The 16239-nt window shown below is 43.8% G+C and overlaps 3 protein-coding genes across 3 annotated transcripts in view; 1 reads left to right on the forward strand and 2 right to left on the reverse strand.

Moving 5' to 3' along the window:
- Window positions 1-16239, reverse strand: part of LOC126556462 (splicing factor 3B subunit 5) — a 334510-nt gene that overhangs the window by 47130 nt on the left and 271141 nt on the right. The gene's annotated exons all lie outside the window — the stretch shown is intronic.
- LOC126556145 (venom serine protease-like) lies at window positions 271-1592 on the reverse strand. Its single transcript, XM_050211365.1, has 3 exons — window positions 1353-1592; window positions 961-1282; window positions 271-893 (listed from the first exon to the last, which is right to left on the reverse strand). The coding sequence occupies exons 1-3, from the start codon at window positions 1590-1592 to the stop codon at window positions 271-273; spliced, it is 1185 nt and encodes a 394-aa protein (XP_050067322.1).
- On the forward strand, window positions 2384-3710 carry LOC126556143 (venom serine protease-like). The gene is made up of 3 exons (XM_050211363.1): window positions 2384-2845; window positions 2917-3019; window positions 3082-3710. Exons 1-3 carry the CDS (start codon window positions 2384-2386, stop codon window positions 3708-3710), a joined length of 1194 nt encoding a protein of 397 aa, XP_050067320.1.

Here is a 16239-nt window from a genome sequence, read left to right on the forward strand (position 1 = left end):
GACGGAATTACAGGAAACCACCTTGCGCAGAAGACGCACTGTTCAAAACAAACTGTTCATGGCGGATAAGAGCATGCGCCGGAATCTATTTACGTTACGCAAATGAACGTTGTTTGCACGAGTGCATTAACGTTTAACAAATTCATCCGAACGTTAGAAGATCAAACGTTTCCACCATTTGTGTGGAAGACGAATGAATTTCAGACCAAACAGTAGCTTCATTTGCAATTTCAAGTGTGGTATTTTATTTAATCATTTCATCGTTTTCCGTTACGGTGAGCAGTAGGTAACGCCCGGTGTCATGCTTTGAATCCACGATAGGTAGGAAGTGATTCGGCTGCTGACGGACGGTTTGCTAGACGCGCAAGATACACCGTAATTGACGACACCGACCAGATACACGTAGCCGCCGGATGTGTAGAAGAGTGGACCGCCTGAATCATACTGACAGGTGTCCTTACCGGGTGTGTAGGTGCAGATGTGCGATGCGACAACGTTGGGCATGGACGATTGGCACGATTGCTGCGTGATGACGTTGAGCGAAACCTTCCGGAGAACGTTTGAAGTTGGTGCACCGAAATCCATCGTTCCCCAACCGGTCGCTTCAACGATCGAGCCCGCAAAATTGGAAGTGGAAAATCGGAATGGTAGACAGGCAGGTCCTACACCAGCGTTGAAGATTATGCGATCCGCTGTGCGAACGATCGCAATATCATTCTGCGATGGGGTGGCAACGTATGAAGGATGGTTCGTAACAGAGGCGAGACGCATCAGCACAGAATAGCTAGTGTCTGTACCGACGCTTAGGTTATGATCTCCAACCAGCAACCCTGCTGCCGTGATGCTACGTCCCCTCATGCAGTGCGCGGCCGTTATCGAGTGATATTCCGAAACTGAGGGCAAATAAAACGAAACGTTATCAGATTCGGAAGATAATGCGGTGAAAATGAAGCTACTTACTGATCGTAGCACCGCAAAAGACAGAGCGTGATGAGGAATCAACCAGACCGGCCATCATGGGGAACTCGTTGACTAGCGTCGGTACACCGTTCACAATCTTGGATGTTCGGCGCAATCCACAGCGGCAGGGTGGTGCCTGTGCTACGACCTGACAACGGAACCGTCCTCCCGACGAGGTGGTAGTGGTACGGAGAGCAAAAACCGCCCTATTACCAGTAGATTGAAGAGTGAATGTTCGCTGCCCACAGTACTTGGTAGCGTACGCGAGGTTAGGATCATTCTGAAGGGATATCTCTAAACGATCCGCGGTACATCCGGTGGACTGCAATAATAAAAAGATAAAAAGAAACTTAGCGAACACAAAAGATCGTCTTCATAAGAGATCCATTTACCGATGCCAGATACACATCGTAGCAATTAACATAGAGCGTATTCCCGACAGGGGCCGTCAGCTGCCAGCGACAGTTGGTTCCTTTCGCGAAATAGTTGGGAAAGTTGGGCGACTCCACGTAAAACACTTCACCCGCCGTAAACGTCTTCTGTCTATCGCAACCAGTAAATTGAGCTTCCGAGTACGGGAAAGCCGCTACTACCGCGAAAAGCAGCGCGATAAAATCTTTGCTTCCGCCCATTGCAAAACGGTAGTACGAACTGACACGATAGTAGTGGCCGCACGCCGAAAATGGTGCGTAAAGCGGTTGTACACAGAGGTTGTTGTGATAAACGCGAAACAAGACGAATTATTATCTTAACTGGTACACCGTTTCTTCAGTATCCGCTGCCCGCTTGCGCTGCTATCATTCACCACCCATCCGATCGATCTGTGTTGGTGATGCAGATAGCAAACAATAGGCGTATATTTTGTAATTTTCAAACATATGTTCTCAGAACTAGCAAGAACTGGTGGGCTGGCTGGTTTCGCTGGTTGAAATAAAAGCGCTTTCCAAAACTAGATCGCCAGCACATCTTAACTGTCGAAATGGTGACCTTTGAAACGAACGAACAGCCACCGTTTGCCTGTTTTCGTGTGCCAAAAGCTGTTGAACATCCGGAAGATGTTGTTGATTGGTGGTGTGCATGTTGTTTTTATTTATTGGCCAAATTGGCGTGTTACGTGCATATGTCTGGTGCACCCTAACATACTATGAATGAGTGTAACTGTTGTAAAAGTACAATGTTCTTTTCACCCAGTTCGAGACTGGCAAGCGTGATAACAATACTGGCTCAATCGTGGCGATATGTTTGATCAGTTGTTCCACCGCCAACACAGTGACGGTCGGAATTGAGTTCGAAAGGTTTGCGATTGCGTTAGCACGACGATTGGAAGCTTTAAAATGCTAATACTCGACCGATCGAACAGTTTAGTGATCGTATACGATCGAATGTGCAACGACACGTGCAGAGGAGAAGTGAACGAAATTTCATGATGGTAATAAAGATCGGCTGGAAAGCCAGTGGAACAATCCTGCTGGCGTTGGTTGGCATCGTCACTGGGCAGTACGGTACGTGCGACCTTTCGTACACCTACAGCAGTGGTCAGACGAGCTTTATTGAATCGCCCAACTTTTCCAACTACTATGCACCGGGTACAAAGTGCCGGTACACTGTGAACGCACCGGTAGGACATTATCTGTACGCGCAATGCTACGACATGTATCTGCCCTCGAGTACCGGATGCTACTATGACAAGCTGGCCGTTTCGTTGAGCGGCGATGCGAATCTCAGTGATGCCCAGATACGTTGTGGGACGACCACTTTCAACGTGCAGAGTAGCTACAACAAGTTGGTGGTGGCTTTGCTGGGAAGTACTAGCACGTCCGGTGGACGGTTCCGATGTCAAATAACGGCCATCAAGATACCGTGCGATTGCGGACGTCGTAAGACGGTAGGATCAAAGCAGTTGAGTACTGTGATTCACCGAGATTTTCATGATTTGTTTTTATATTTTAACTGCAGGCCACCATCGTCAATGGGTATCCTACGCAGGTGAATGAGTACCCGATGATGTCTGCATTGGTGGATGGAGCTACGAAGAAGATATTCTGTGGATCTACAATAGGTAAGAAGAGCTTTTGGCCGGACTTCTTAGTCTCCGACATTTATTTCAATTTCACCCCGCAGTTACTGATCGCCATGTGTTGACGGCGGCTCACTGTCTACTGAGTAGAGCGGTCGCCAGTACCTTCGTCCTCGTGGGGGATCACAACATTAGTACAGGAACCGAAACAACCTACTCGACGGCAATGGCCGTTTCTACTTTCACTACGCATCCAAGCTATAATCCCACCGCCAAAACGAACGACATTGCCCTAGTGCGAACCGCTAACACGATTGTCTTCAACACCGGCGTTGGTCGGGTGTGCCTTCCGTTCCGCTTCAGCACGAGCAGCTTCGATGATGTACGCCTCAGTGCGCTCGGCTGGGGTACGATCGATTTCGGTGCGCCACAGTCGGATGTGTTGCTCCAGACGACGCTAGCGGTAGTGTCTTCCAGCAGCTGCTCGACCAAACTTTCGCGGACGATCCTTGCGACGCAGATGTGCACGTTTGCGGCCGGTAACGATACGTGCCAGAACGATTCGGGTGGTCCACTGTACTATACGGACCCGAACAGCCAGCTGGTGTATGAGGTTGGTGTGGTAGGTTTCGGGGTGGCCTGTGCTTCCAGTTTTCCGAGTGTGAACACGAGGGTTACTTCGTATCTAGATTGGATTACTACCACCACTGGGTACACGTTCTGTGAGAAGTAAGTGTACGTTTTAAATCATGCTAGTACACCCATTTGGAGAATGGAGATATGGTGTCGAAATAAAACAAATCTTAAATATTGTGATGTTGTTTACTTCGTATTGGTGAGATCCCGGCCATTTGGAAGACGTCATGAATGATTCCTCTGTATAAAAAGGGCGATAGACAGCTTGCTATCAGCTACAGAGGCATCACATGTGCGCGAGTGTCAAAGTAATGGAAATAACCGTCAATGAATGTATCCTTAAAGCGTCTCTAGGCTACTACGAAGAAGGAACAGCACGGTTTCATGCCTAAACGTTCCACCTCTACAAAATTTAGTACGATTTGTCACTGAGTGTGTGAACCGCATGGACCAGGGTTTTCAAGTCGATTGCATGTACACCAATCTGAGAGCCGCCTTCGATAGCATATCGCACGATATACTAATGAATAAACTCCAAAGGCTGGGCCGCTCAGAATCAATCCTAGTTTGGCTGAACTCCTACCTTCGTAACCGAACGTATCGTGTGAAATTTTGGAATCACACCTCTCGCCCTTTCATAAGCACCTCATGAGTTCCTCGGGGCAGCAATCTGGGACCATTGCTGTTTATTTTATACATAAACGACGTATGCTCTCTTCTACCTGACAACTGCTATTTGCTATACGCTGACGATGTCAAGCAGTTTATGCCCGTAAAATCGACCAAAGATTTTGCTAATCTACAGCAAGCTGTCTCGGTGTTCAACAACTGGTGCACCCTCAACTGTTTGTCTATATGTACCGAAAAGTGTTTCGTTTTGTCATTTACGCGTGCGAAACCAATGGTTAATTATAATTATTATATAAACGGTGTATGCGTTTCGAGAACTGCACAAATGCACGACCTAGGTGTTTTACTTGACCAAAAATTGTCCCTCGGACCTCATTACGACAATGTTATCAACCGCGCAAATAGAACTCTAGGATTAATGTTCAAACTGACTCGTGACTTTGACGACTCCTGGTGTTTCAAAGCTCTGTATTGCTCGCTGGTTAGATCGCTCCTGGAATACTGTTCACCTGTTTGCTGTCCATACACTAACGAATGGATGGCTGTCCAAAGAAAGTTCACACGTTTCGCGATCCGTAAGTTAGGATGGGCTGATAGTTCCTCCCTCCCATCATACACTGAGCGTTGTCAACTGTTAGGCCTCGAGTCTCTGGAACATCGACGGTATTTGCATCAAGCAATATTCATAGCAGAACTTCTTTAAGGAACTATCGACGATCCCTATTTATTAGGAGAACTTAGATTTAATGTCCCCATACTATCCGCCAGACATCACCTAATGTTACTTGTTACGCGCTCGCGAACGGAGTATGGAGATAATGCTCCATTAAAATCCATGATACGCCAATTCAATACGCATTCGCACATGTTTGACTGTAATATGCCTCTTTTCACGTTTAAAAATCTGTTACGCATCCGCCTTACTACGAACTAAATATCCGTACGTGACATATGTTTTAATGAAATGAAATGAAATGGAATGAAAATTATGGATCTTGTAAAACTGTAATCCTCTTGCTTCGTTAAGCCGTTAACGGCGCACGGTCAATAAACAATAATAATAATAAATGTATTGCCAGAGGAGTAAACAGTGTTTATTTGAAATGAAAAATTGATGGCGGAAAACTAATTCCTTTTGGATCAAAGAGGTCTTTTTATTCTTTGAAATTAGAGGTATAGCTCTGAGATTACTGGCTTCCTTAGCTAAAGTAGCAGGGGGTGGCTCGGTGGTATAGGCGACAGCTTCACCAGTCTTGAAACGGTAGGACCGGGGTTCAAATCCTTGACCGTCCCCCGTAGTTTTGAGGATTGATTATCCAACTACGTGGTATCGGCAATTCTAATTAGCCATCTGATGGCCGGTGTGACATAGGAGGTCGTTAAGCCAATAAGAATAAGAATAAGAATAAGAAGAAGAAGAAGAAGAAGAAGAAGAAGAAGAGGTTATGGATTATGGAGGTTGTCCATAATAATAGATTGATTGGAAGATCAATGTTTTGTTCAGGGAAACTATGTGTGTTCCAGTGTCTCGAACAAGGTCCACCATAGAAGAAATGTAACAGAAATGGAGAAAATTGGTTTAGCATTACTTCCTATTGTGCGTACCGTATAAAGAACTGTGGATAACAACTAGGGAAAAGAGTGGAAATAAGGAAACAAAAAAATATTAAAATAAACAAAATTAGGCAATAATTGAGGTAACAAATAAAAAGGAGAATTTAAAACGGGCAGGAAGACGATTACCAATGAAATAATATTCACTGAAAGCAAACATCCCTTACAACGGCATATAATATTTATCTGTCTAAGTGCCCTACCAGGAGTTTGTTGCACCGTCCATCAAATAAATGCATCTGTGCTCAAATAAATGAAAAAAAAAACGGATATTTTGCATTAAATGTGCATACACAGTTCGTTTGCAGTATAGTCACAGCAAAAGGCTGTGATATCTTAAACTATACGCACGCTTCGGAAGAAATTTAATGGTGGCTGTGCTTGACATGGACATTTACAATGCTTGAAGTGGTGAAAACAGTCAACGATTGGTGTAAGTTACAATTGTACTTCATTTTCCAACCACCGTATCCAAACCCCTTATCGTCAAAGAGTTTGTGCATTGGGAAAAATCGTTTCGTCTTCGACCTCTTGCCCGAGAGATGGTACGTAGCACAATTTAATGATATGAAAAACCGGACCATTTTACTGCGTAATGACTTTTAGAAGTAATGGTCACTGTCAATGAACTGTGTATAATTAATCTAGCTTTTATTTTAAGCTTCTAGTTCAAAGGAAACGGGTGGCTTTTAAGGATGTTAAAATGCAATCGGTGGCAGCAGCAGCAGCAGCAGGCATTACGGTTGGGATTGAGTGGTGGTGTGCGGTAGGCAAAAGTTCGTACGTTGCACCCATTAGGATTGGCTGGTGGCCGAGATTGGGATTGGGCAACCGGTGCTTTTGTCTGGTTAGTAGTGGATTTAATTATTTATCGAGAGAAAACTGAATACCGACCGGACGTTTGGCCTCGGACAGGTCCATTGCATTGAAAGTTTCTATCGTTTGAACTGTCATCTGCGGAGCCTGGATTGGGAAAATTCCCCAAAGGACAAATACGCCCTGGTAAGCTTCCCCCGTCAGACGGGTTGGTCCTGATTCGGTTTCGGATTCGTATCGTCTAGTCGGAGTGTTCTGGGCGTTTTATGTTTTTGAAATTCGATGATAAAACCCGACACTTTACCGTATTTCAGGGTGACACCAAATGTAGGGTGCAGCAGCGTGAAGTGACGGGCTTGTGTTTCTTGGCAGTGTGTTGGGAAAAGTTGGTTCCTTAGTTTAAAGTTAAGCATCACACGGGACTAGTGAGGTTGTTAGCAATCGGCACTATTTGGAATAGAAACTTACACTTCACCTGCTGCGGGGACGTTGAGCATGATCGCTTTAAGTAGAAGAAAGTGTGCAGAAGATCTTGGAAATTGAGAAGTTTGGACCATTTCACGCGGTATGAACAAGACGTAGGGTTACGATGAAAAGAAGGAAATGTTTAATTTTGTTTCAATTTAGCACCGAACTGCACTTTAGCTTGCTGCACTTGAGGTACAAGATTCATTTCCAGATTCAATGCAAAACTTTTTGAGCACAGTGTCCCAATGGTGTCGAGGGTATGGTTAAATTCAAGTTCGACCCTGTGACTGAGTGCGATGAGACTCGATGGACGATAAGAAAGTTATGACCCAGGATGAGACCGACGAACGAGGGCGCTGTACCCACTGCTTGGGACAGTTTTATGAGAATGATGGTATAAATTGCTGCTACAAAAACCCAATCTGACAGGAAGCGATAATCTCGGAGGAGAAATGAGTCTTGCTATTAACATAGTGGCCAGGCAATGCAAACGAGGGCGTAATGTTCTGTTAGCATTTGGATTAAGCTGAGGACATTTCTTGGAACTAGTTTCGTCGTCAGTTGATGTGAGCTGAGTGTCATTTGGAGGCGATTATATTAGCAGGATTAGTTTGCAAAAAGCTTACCAAGTAAGTGTGCTTAAAAGTGTGCTCACCGTACTTCTGGTGCGATGAAACAAAGTGGCGAGCAAATGGTCGACCTAATTTGAGTGGTGTGTAAGCAAAAATATCTTTTCCATCGGATCACCGGATTCAATCGACCGTTACGGATTTAAGATTAAACGATGTGCACAGGGCACAGTACTCTTCATAGTGCACACGGCGGAAACCCCATACAGAATGGGCCCAGGTCTTTGGCGTGAAGTGCAGCGGAAAACTCCTGGAGAGTTACCGCGGAGGCCGGGAAAGCTGCTTACAAATAGTGCGATGTTTAGTGGTCAGAATGACAGGTTAATTGGTATAATAACATGAATTCGTAACAGCTGCCGTGCGAAGTGGGAATAAATTTTAATTGACATATACTCCACTCGTACCCGTTTCGTACGCCAGCAAGCCACAGCTCCTAGCACAGTCAGGCATAGGCCAACGATGTTGGTTACGGTTGACTTTTGCACTGCCTAGGTCAACCTTTCGGACACTTGCTGTTGGTGTCTGGGCGTCGCCAACCACAACCATGTTCCCCGGGAGACAGATGTCTGTCTGTTATCGTGCGGAAACTGGGCGCAGTAGCGTACGGTTGCTGTGTGTATCGATTGCTGGTTTGTGGTAGGGTTCCGGTCCTTGTTTAGCTACACACCCGGATGTAGGCTTCTTCCTTCCCCTATCCACCGCCTAATAGCCCACATTCCGGAACCATATCAAATCATGTCGGTTTCACGGCTGACATGGTTAAATGGAAAGACAAAACCAGAGTGTGCGAGAGAGCCAGCACAATGTGGCCAATATTGGAGCACACCAGAAAAGGGTGGCGTCAGAGCAAGAAAGAAAGGTGTCTGTCGTTGCTAATGGTTGTGTTAAGCTCGTCAAGCTTGACAACGCTATCGACGCCTACTCGTGCTTGTTCTGCTCGGTACTGACGTCTACCCGTTGACGTTATTATGCCGAGCGTTCTTTTGAGTAAGTTGGTTAAGTACGATTTGGCGAGAAAGCAACTTCACTTCACATGCTGCAACCGATGCTCGAGGGAACACCGTGAGGCAACGAGCAATAACTTACAACGTGAGGTTGGATAGAAACCTTGCGCTTTTATGAGTTGTTTATAGCAACTAGCACTTTGAAGTGTGATTGAACGAACGGGTGTCTGGAGATGGATTGGTTTGTCTTACTGACAAGAGACATTTCAATTGATTCTTTTAAAGAAAATGCAAAAGAAGGTAGCTTGCTTTCATCTTCTGTAAGAAAATCTTTTGATAATTAGGTACAGGCAAACAAATGTAATTTGGATGACATACAATTGAAAAATATTCTTTGTCGGATGAAATGAAATGGATCTGTTGAAATCCATAAAAGGACAAAGAAATGGCAAATGTATGCAGTTATATGGTAACGATTTTTACGTTTATTGATAGAGGGTTTAAGTTTCTTGGACTACATTCGCCTCTTTAAATCATGAGACTTGTTGCTGGTAGGATGTGCAAATAACAGACAAGTAGGTGAACAGTAGATTGCATACTATTAGGCGTATAAAGGGTGCCCCCGAAAGTATAAGCACGTTTGAAAAATTAGACAAAAAATTGAAATAGTTTCAGAAACGGAATGTTTATTTGATAAACAGTTTTTGTAGTATGTTTTGGACTTTTGACCGAAAACAAGAATAAAAAAAAATCAATCCTCTGCTAATGATCGCACTTTTGGTCTGACGCCTCCTATCAGGTTCAGCACACACCTGTCCCGAGCGATTTTCGATACTTTTTTCCAGTTTTTTGAAAACCGCAGCTTAAAACGTTTTTAAAACTTATAATAACTTAATTATTCTTGCTTCAGGGCAGTTTGGGGGATTAATTTCTTTCGGCACGTACCTCATGTTCTTCATACCATGCGATCGTGTCTTTGGCATAGTGAATATAGTCCAAACCCGGCCAAAATAACGCTGGACCAGCAAGTTTTCGTAGTATGGGCAGCATACGTTGATTCAAACATTCTCGGGTGTAGGTATTGGCACTCATCGTTTGCATTGTCACAAACGGTTCGGACCTCATCCCGCATTCGCAAATGGCTTGGGACAACATCGCCTTTTTTCCGAATATATTTTTCTTCAATATCCTGGCTTTTAGGCACGGTGTAGTATTGACTACCCGGAAGTGTTTTGTTATCAAAATCAACGTGCGACTCATCCTCCATCACGATGAATCCTCATGCACCGTGATGGCGACACAGCAGCTTGTCGTACAGCTTCCAAGTCCGATATTTAACGCATGCAGCCTGTTTTGTACTACGTTTCAATCTCTTTTGTTTTTTTATATAATTATAAATTAAATCTTGCCATGTTGGATGTTACTTTTTGATGTACCCAGTTTTTAAGCCACATCGCGAATGGAACCTTCCTTTGCTTTCCTTGAACGCTTTTGTTATTTCCCGGTTCAACTGTTGAACGACAGGACCAGGATTTCGGCCACTTTTCGGCGCAACCTCAAATCTGGACTCCTCCCGAAACATTCGGATGGCGGTTCGTGCGGCTCCTATATTAAACCCTTCCTATTCTGCTAATTGACTTAGTGAAATATTAGGAGTCGAACACGATTTGTGCACAATGCTTTTGCGCTTTTCGACAGAAATGCCTCGCATTTTGACAGACGCTATTGAAAAAAATAGTTTCACTGCACAAACTAGTAGCTTTGAATGTAAGCACATAGAACAATAGTTTGAAGGATTTTTGCAAATTATATCATCCACATCGCTGGAAACAACGATGCAGTGATTGATGTAAATATACTGCATTGTTATTTGTAATAATGTTTTTTTTTCTGTAATATTTATAACACACAAACACACGAAATAAACGTTTTAAAAAAAGGTATCAAGAATATCAAAAATCAGCTGTTTAAAGTCATCCGTTTACTAGAAAAGTCATTTAGAAATCGTGCTTATACTTTCAGGGGCAACCTTTATGATTTAGAACAAGATTAGTCAGCCTCGCTCTCGTTACAAGAGCATCCGCAAAAAACAAGATTTCCTTTAACAAAGATTAATAATTAGTAACTTTATTTTAAATTAATTTAGTTTAAATTGCTTTAATTTGACTCAACAAAACTTACAGCATTTCAGGCTACGCACGATATATTAACATTTTAGATAAAGCTATTTTTTCAGCAATGTTAAGTGGAAGAAGAACCTTGACTTGTCCTTTCGCTAGTGTAGTATTAATAATTTTAAAAATATTTTTCTCAGTTTTGCTTGATAATTCCATGGTCTTCTCGCAGAAATATGTGTGCGTCTGATGCATGTTCAAGTTAAACACAGGATCAGAACGATAATCTGACAATTCCTATGTGTGACGCTCGGTAAGTCGCTTTCCGTCTTCGGGTCCAACGGCCGTCATGAAAAAGATGCGCTGCGTTGTAAAAAACTTAAAATGCAAAAGACGGATTTGTATAAGTTTTAAATGTAAAGTGAAATGTAACTTGTTTATATCAGACTCAAGAAATAACTTCAGTATTGTTAGTTTAAATTTTTTTGTAAAATTTGTAAAAAGGTACAGAATATTTACAGGTGTGTGAAAATCTGACATATCTTTTTGATCCAATGACATATCTTAATCCAATTAGATCTTGTGCTTAGAATAATTTAAATCTTGCACAGGGTGGTCATTTTGAGGGTCTGACCATCTTCGCTTTGAAGACTGCTGAAGGGCATACTGTTTTTTTTTTAAACATTGTTTATTTAAAACAACTTAAAAACTAGCTAACAAAAGAATAGTGGGGTACATGTAGGGACGACGTACAGGTTTTACAAAGAACACTTAAGGATATTTTCATCAATCACAGCATTGTTGTTTCCAACAATGTGGATGATGTAGTTTGCAAACAAACGTAGGATAGGAATCCTCTTACTTATGCTAATGTGACTTAAAATAGGTAAGAGGAGGGAAGGGAAGTTGAGGTTGTGGTTTGGAACAATGGCTTCCATAGCCTGCATCAGTGTGCTCCAAGCACTAGACACCCTGGAGCACAGGGCAAACTTGTGCTCCAGAGTCTCTGTCCGGGAGCAGAATGAACAGGCTGAAGGAGCCCGATTCATCCTGTCGAGCAGCAGTCCGTGTGGCACCTTGTTGTGCACCAGCAAGTACAGCATCGAGCGTTGGTCGGAAGAAAGTTTGTAGCTGGTGACGTTTTTCCAAATCCATCGCCAATCCGTGGAAGGTGACTCCATAGTCACTTTGGAGTCTGGAAGTCTGTCGACCATCGCAAACTTTTGGTTGTGACTGTAGGTACCGGATGGTATGCGAGCTGCTGGATTACCATCCGAAGGCACGGCTAAGTTGTGGCAATGGAGCCAATATTCGGGGGATTCCCAGCACAATCTATGTGCTGAGCCCCGACTTTCAGGCAACCCTGCTCTGCAACGTACCGATTCACCAGCAACGCTGTTGTGGTAATGGCGGGAATGTGAAGATTGAGTCCACCTCGGTTGCGTGGAAGGGCCAAATGGGTTAATGGGATTTGAAAACCCCCAGATCCGTCCCACAGGTAAGACCGCACCGTCTTGGAGGCCAAATCGATGTCCATCGATCGTGCACCACACACCGATGCAACAAACCAAAGCTTGGGCAGAAGGAAAGTGTTCAAAAGCACCACCTTTTGCGCCAAATTGAGGTCTCTAACACGATGCAATCTGACCAAATGACGGAACTGTTGGATCACGTTTTCCCAGTTATGCCCCATGGCCTCCCGTATATTGTTCGTGAACAATATGCCAAGCAGGCGCAATCTTTCTACTTCCCGCAGCCACGGAACATGCATCGGGGTGGTTGTTGGTGTGATATGTCCTATGTCCAGTGCCGTTGTTTTTTCCACGTTCAGCTTCGCCCCAGCGGTTCTGCCAAACGCTTCTATTGTTGCTTTAACCTCCTCGAGTTTGGGAAGGGAGGTTGTCACCACCGAGATGTCGTCAGCATATGCGTTGATCAGGTCATCCTGATCGCAACAAATACTTTCTAATCTGGAGATGAGCGGATTAAGGTAAAGGACAAACAGGTGCATGGATAAAGGATCACCCTGTCTGACAGAGCAGCGTATGGGAAACGACGGGGAAAGGTTTCCATTTTCAAGGATACGGGAGGAGGATCGTTCACCAACTGTTCGCAAAAATCGCACAAGTCCTTGATTGAAGCCCAGAGAAGACATAGTTTGCCACAAAAAACTTCTATAAACTCTGTCAAATGCCTGTGATAGATCAAAGGAAACGAGCTTACCACGCTTTCGCTGATTCTTGAGATCAACCACCCTCTCCTTAACAGAGAGCACCGCTTGAAAAATGTTGCAAGGTTTGTTGCTACATTTTTGCGCTGTCGATAATATTCCCCACTTCCTGATTATAGAATCAAGACGTAGTTTAATAATTCTCGACAGTAGCTTGTAATCTGTGTTAAGCAGGGATATGGGTCGAAAACAAGAAATGGAGCCCGTACCTCCTTTCTTTTTCACTAGAACTATGACACCGTCAACAAAGTCTCGCGGAAACTTTCCTTCAAGAGCCTCATTCAAAATGAGATGTAGTTCCCTTTGGATTATCTCGTATGTACGAAGATAAAATTCCTTAGGAATCCCATCAGGGCCAGGAGACTTTCGCGACGCAGATTTTTTAATCGCATCGAGGATTTCATCAGGTGTGATCTCAACCATGCAATTATTATTGGTATCACAATCCTCTGGAATGATTTGGATACAGGTAAACGTGTCGTCCGTAGGCAAGTCTTCGTTAGAGTACAGTTGTTTGTAATATGTGTGAATGTGTTGTCTGATATCTTCTTCTTGAAGTCTATCCACCGATTGTCGTGTGTTTGTTGTCTACCGAGGCACTAAGTCCCCGCAGACCCGAGTAGTTGAACGATTTGAATGAGTATCTTTTTAAAGAATTTCTTCTTGTTCAACAAATACTCTATACAGCAACAATTCTAATTGAACCACTTGGATAAAATAAATTACAAAACCCATAAGATCGTTTACAGTTCCGCACGCAGCCCAAACATTCAATGCACTAGCGCCATTATCAATTCAGATGTGCATCGAGAAACGTAGCCTTTCACTGGTCAGGCACATAACTAGCCTGCAAGCGTTCACCACAATCATTATTTGGTGTTGTCGACGAGGTCACTATTAATAAAACAATGCACCCGCGAGGGAAAAAGCAAACGGCACTAATCAGATCGAAAGTATGTGTGTTTGAATGTGCGGCTGCGGATGGGTTTGGCGGAGGACCACACGGTGGCACCAGAAACGGATATAATAAAGCGCCCCACTAGCAATGGCCGAATCGTAGCAACTCGCCGACGCATGTAGCGACCCCCTGAAGGGAAAAGCCTCTAATGGGTCTCCAACAGGCAGCAGCAATAAGTGTCGTAGCAGTAAGGGAAAAACGGGAACCCAGCTGAATTGTAAATAAAATAACTGTTTGCACCAAAACGCAAACCCTAACCGGGTATCTAGTCCGCCGTGGGTGATCACGAGGGTGGCACGATGAGAGACATGTTTTCAGTCGGTGCCATAATTAAACTCACTAAAATGACCCAGAGCTGATTAACATAGTTCATTACGGGCGAATAGGTGAGTTATTTAAATGAATTACCCACTGCTTCGGGTTCCGTTTCGACCGGTGGCCATCACGAGAGTGGTTTTAAACCGCATAATTTATTACGGCAATAGGCAAAACTCGCTAATGTTGGTGATGGTGTGATTTTTTTGCAGTATTATTTTTTGTTTTTTGCTGCCGGAAACGGTCTAGCTTTTCAAACGGGTGTGATATGAGTTAAGCGTTTGTGTCAACTCTGGTACGTGTGGTGCACGAGAACCAGGAGTTGTCATTTGCATACGTGCGTGGGTTGTGTTCGTTTTTGTGGCATCGACAGCAATCGATGTGAAAACGCCAACTAGCTGGACAGCTGGTTGCGGTGTGTGTGTGTGTGTGCGCTATGACCGATGAATGCAAACAATAATTTGAAATCGATAATTACATTGTCCGGCAGCAATCGTCGCAGCTTCTCGCTACCGGTTCATTGGGTGAGATTTAATAGGACGGGATAAGGCTCGATATTATATGGCGATAGCCAGTAGACTTAGTTTTTTCACATTTCAAACGGACCGTTTCCATAATCAGTGGATATGAATGTAAACATTTCAATCCGGTTACATTTAACGTTGATTTAGATTGGTGTAACGTGGAGTTTAATGCTGCTTTGGATCAGCTGTGCACGTGTTAAAAGTGTACGGCGATTATCGTATCGTAAACCATAACAACTTTCCATCCTGATTCGAATAGGGGTAGAAAGGTAGGAACCGAGTAGGGGAGTGGTTTTGTTTCGCTCGAATTATGCAATTGATTTGTAATGATTTCAATCAACAAAATATGTTTTAAGCAATCTCGCTAGTGGTAACAGAATAAATTAATGTTTTCGATTGATGCATATGTATTGGTTGATTGATTTGTTTCATAATTTTAATTATCGTATACGTTACAGGCTCATGTTTTATATGGGAAATTGGTTATCTATGGTGCAGCAAGCCGGGATGCTTCTCAATGGAGACGCCTGGTGTTTTGTGGTGTATTGATACGATTCGAATTAAATCATCACGTCTGGGCATCGCGCGTGTTCCGGTGGGAGCTGCTTTGTTCCGTTCGACATAATTAATTAGCTCAAACAGGAGCTCCTTTGGGGGTAGTTGTTTGTAGCATCAATGGAAAACAACGCCTGCATTCCAAACCGCCTGGGGATGCGGTGATGACGCACGGCGCTGAGTGACGTTGACGAGCAGCTAGAGTTGTTTATGATGGCTCTCAATCTAGATTTCACCAGGTGTATATGGTGTTGCAAATTTAGTGATACAGATTAGAAGATCAAATCAATGCCCGTTAATGGCGTCTAGGTTGGTTCGTGTTTGGAGTTCCGTGGTGTTTGTTTAATATTTCGTTGAAGCATGCTTAGAAACAACGAAGGTGCGCTTTGAAGCTGTTCCTTTATTATTGCTGTGCTTGGAAGTGATGACAGCGCATCACTTTAAGCAATCTATTTGACCATAGCAGCTGCGGCACTTATCAGCCAGGATCATCTAGCTCCGAGATTGCTTTGAAGACACACACACACACACACACAGGCAGAGCGCTTGCAGAGATGATGACGACGTCAACCATGGTGACAATTATCGCGCTCCAGTGTGCGTCAGATTGGGAGTGCTCTGTAGAAGACAGCAAAAGACTCTGAAAAAGGCCAGACCATCGTAATCTACACCTTGCACCGAGCTGTGGTAAGGCTGTACTGGGGAAAAATGAAACTTGGCGAAAATTGTTAATAATTCATAATCGAAGAGTTTTTAATTAAAATTCGTCCTTTGGGCTAGAGTCTGCACGTTCGCATCGGTTTCCTGGCACAACCCGAAGTAAGGTGAA

The sequence above is a fragment of the Anopheles maculipalpis genome, chromosome 2RL, assembly GCF_943734695.1.
Source record: "Anopheles maculipalpis chromosome 2RL, idAnoMacuDA_375_x, whole genome shotgun sequence".
In the NCBI taxonomy this organism is placed as follows: Eukaryota; Metazoa; Arthropoda; class Insecta; order Diptera; family Culicidae; genus Anopheles; species Anopheles maculipalpis.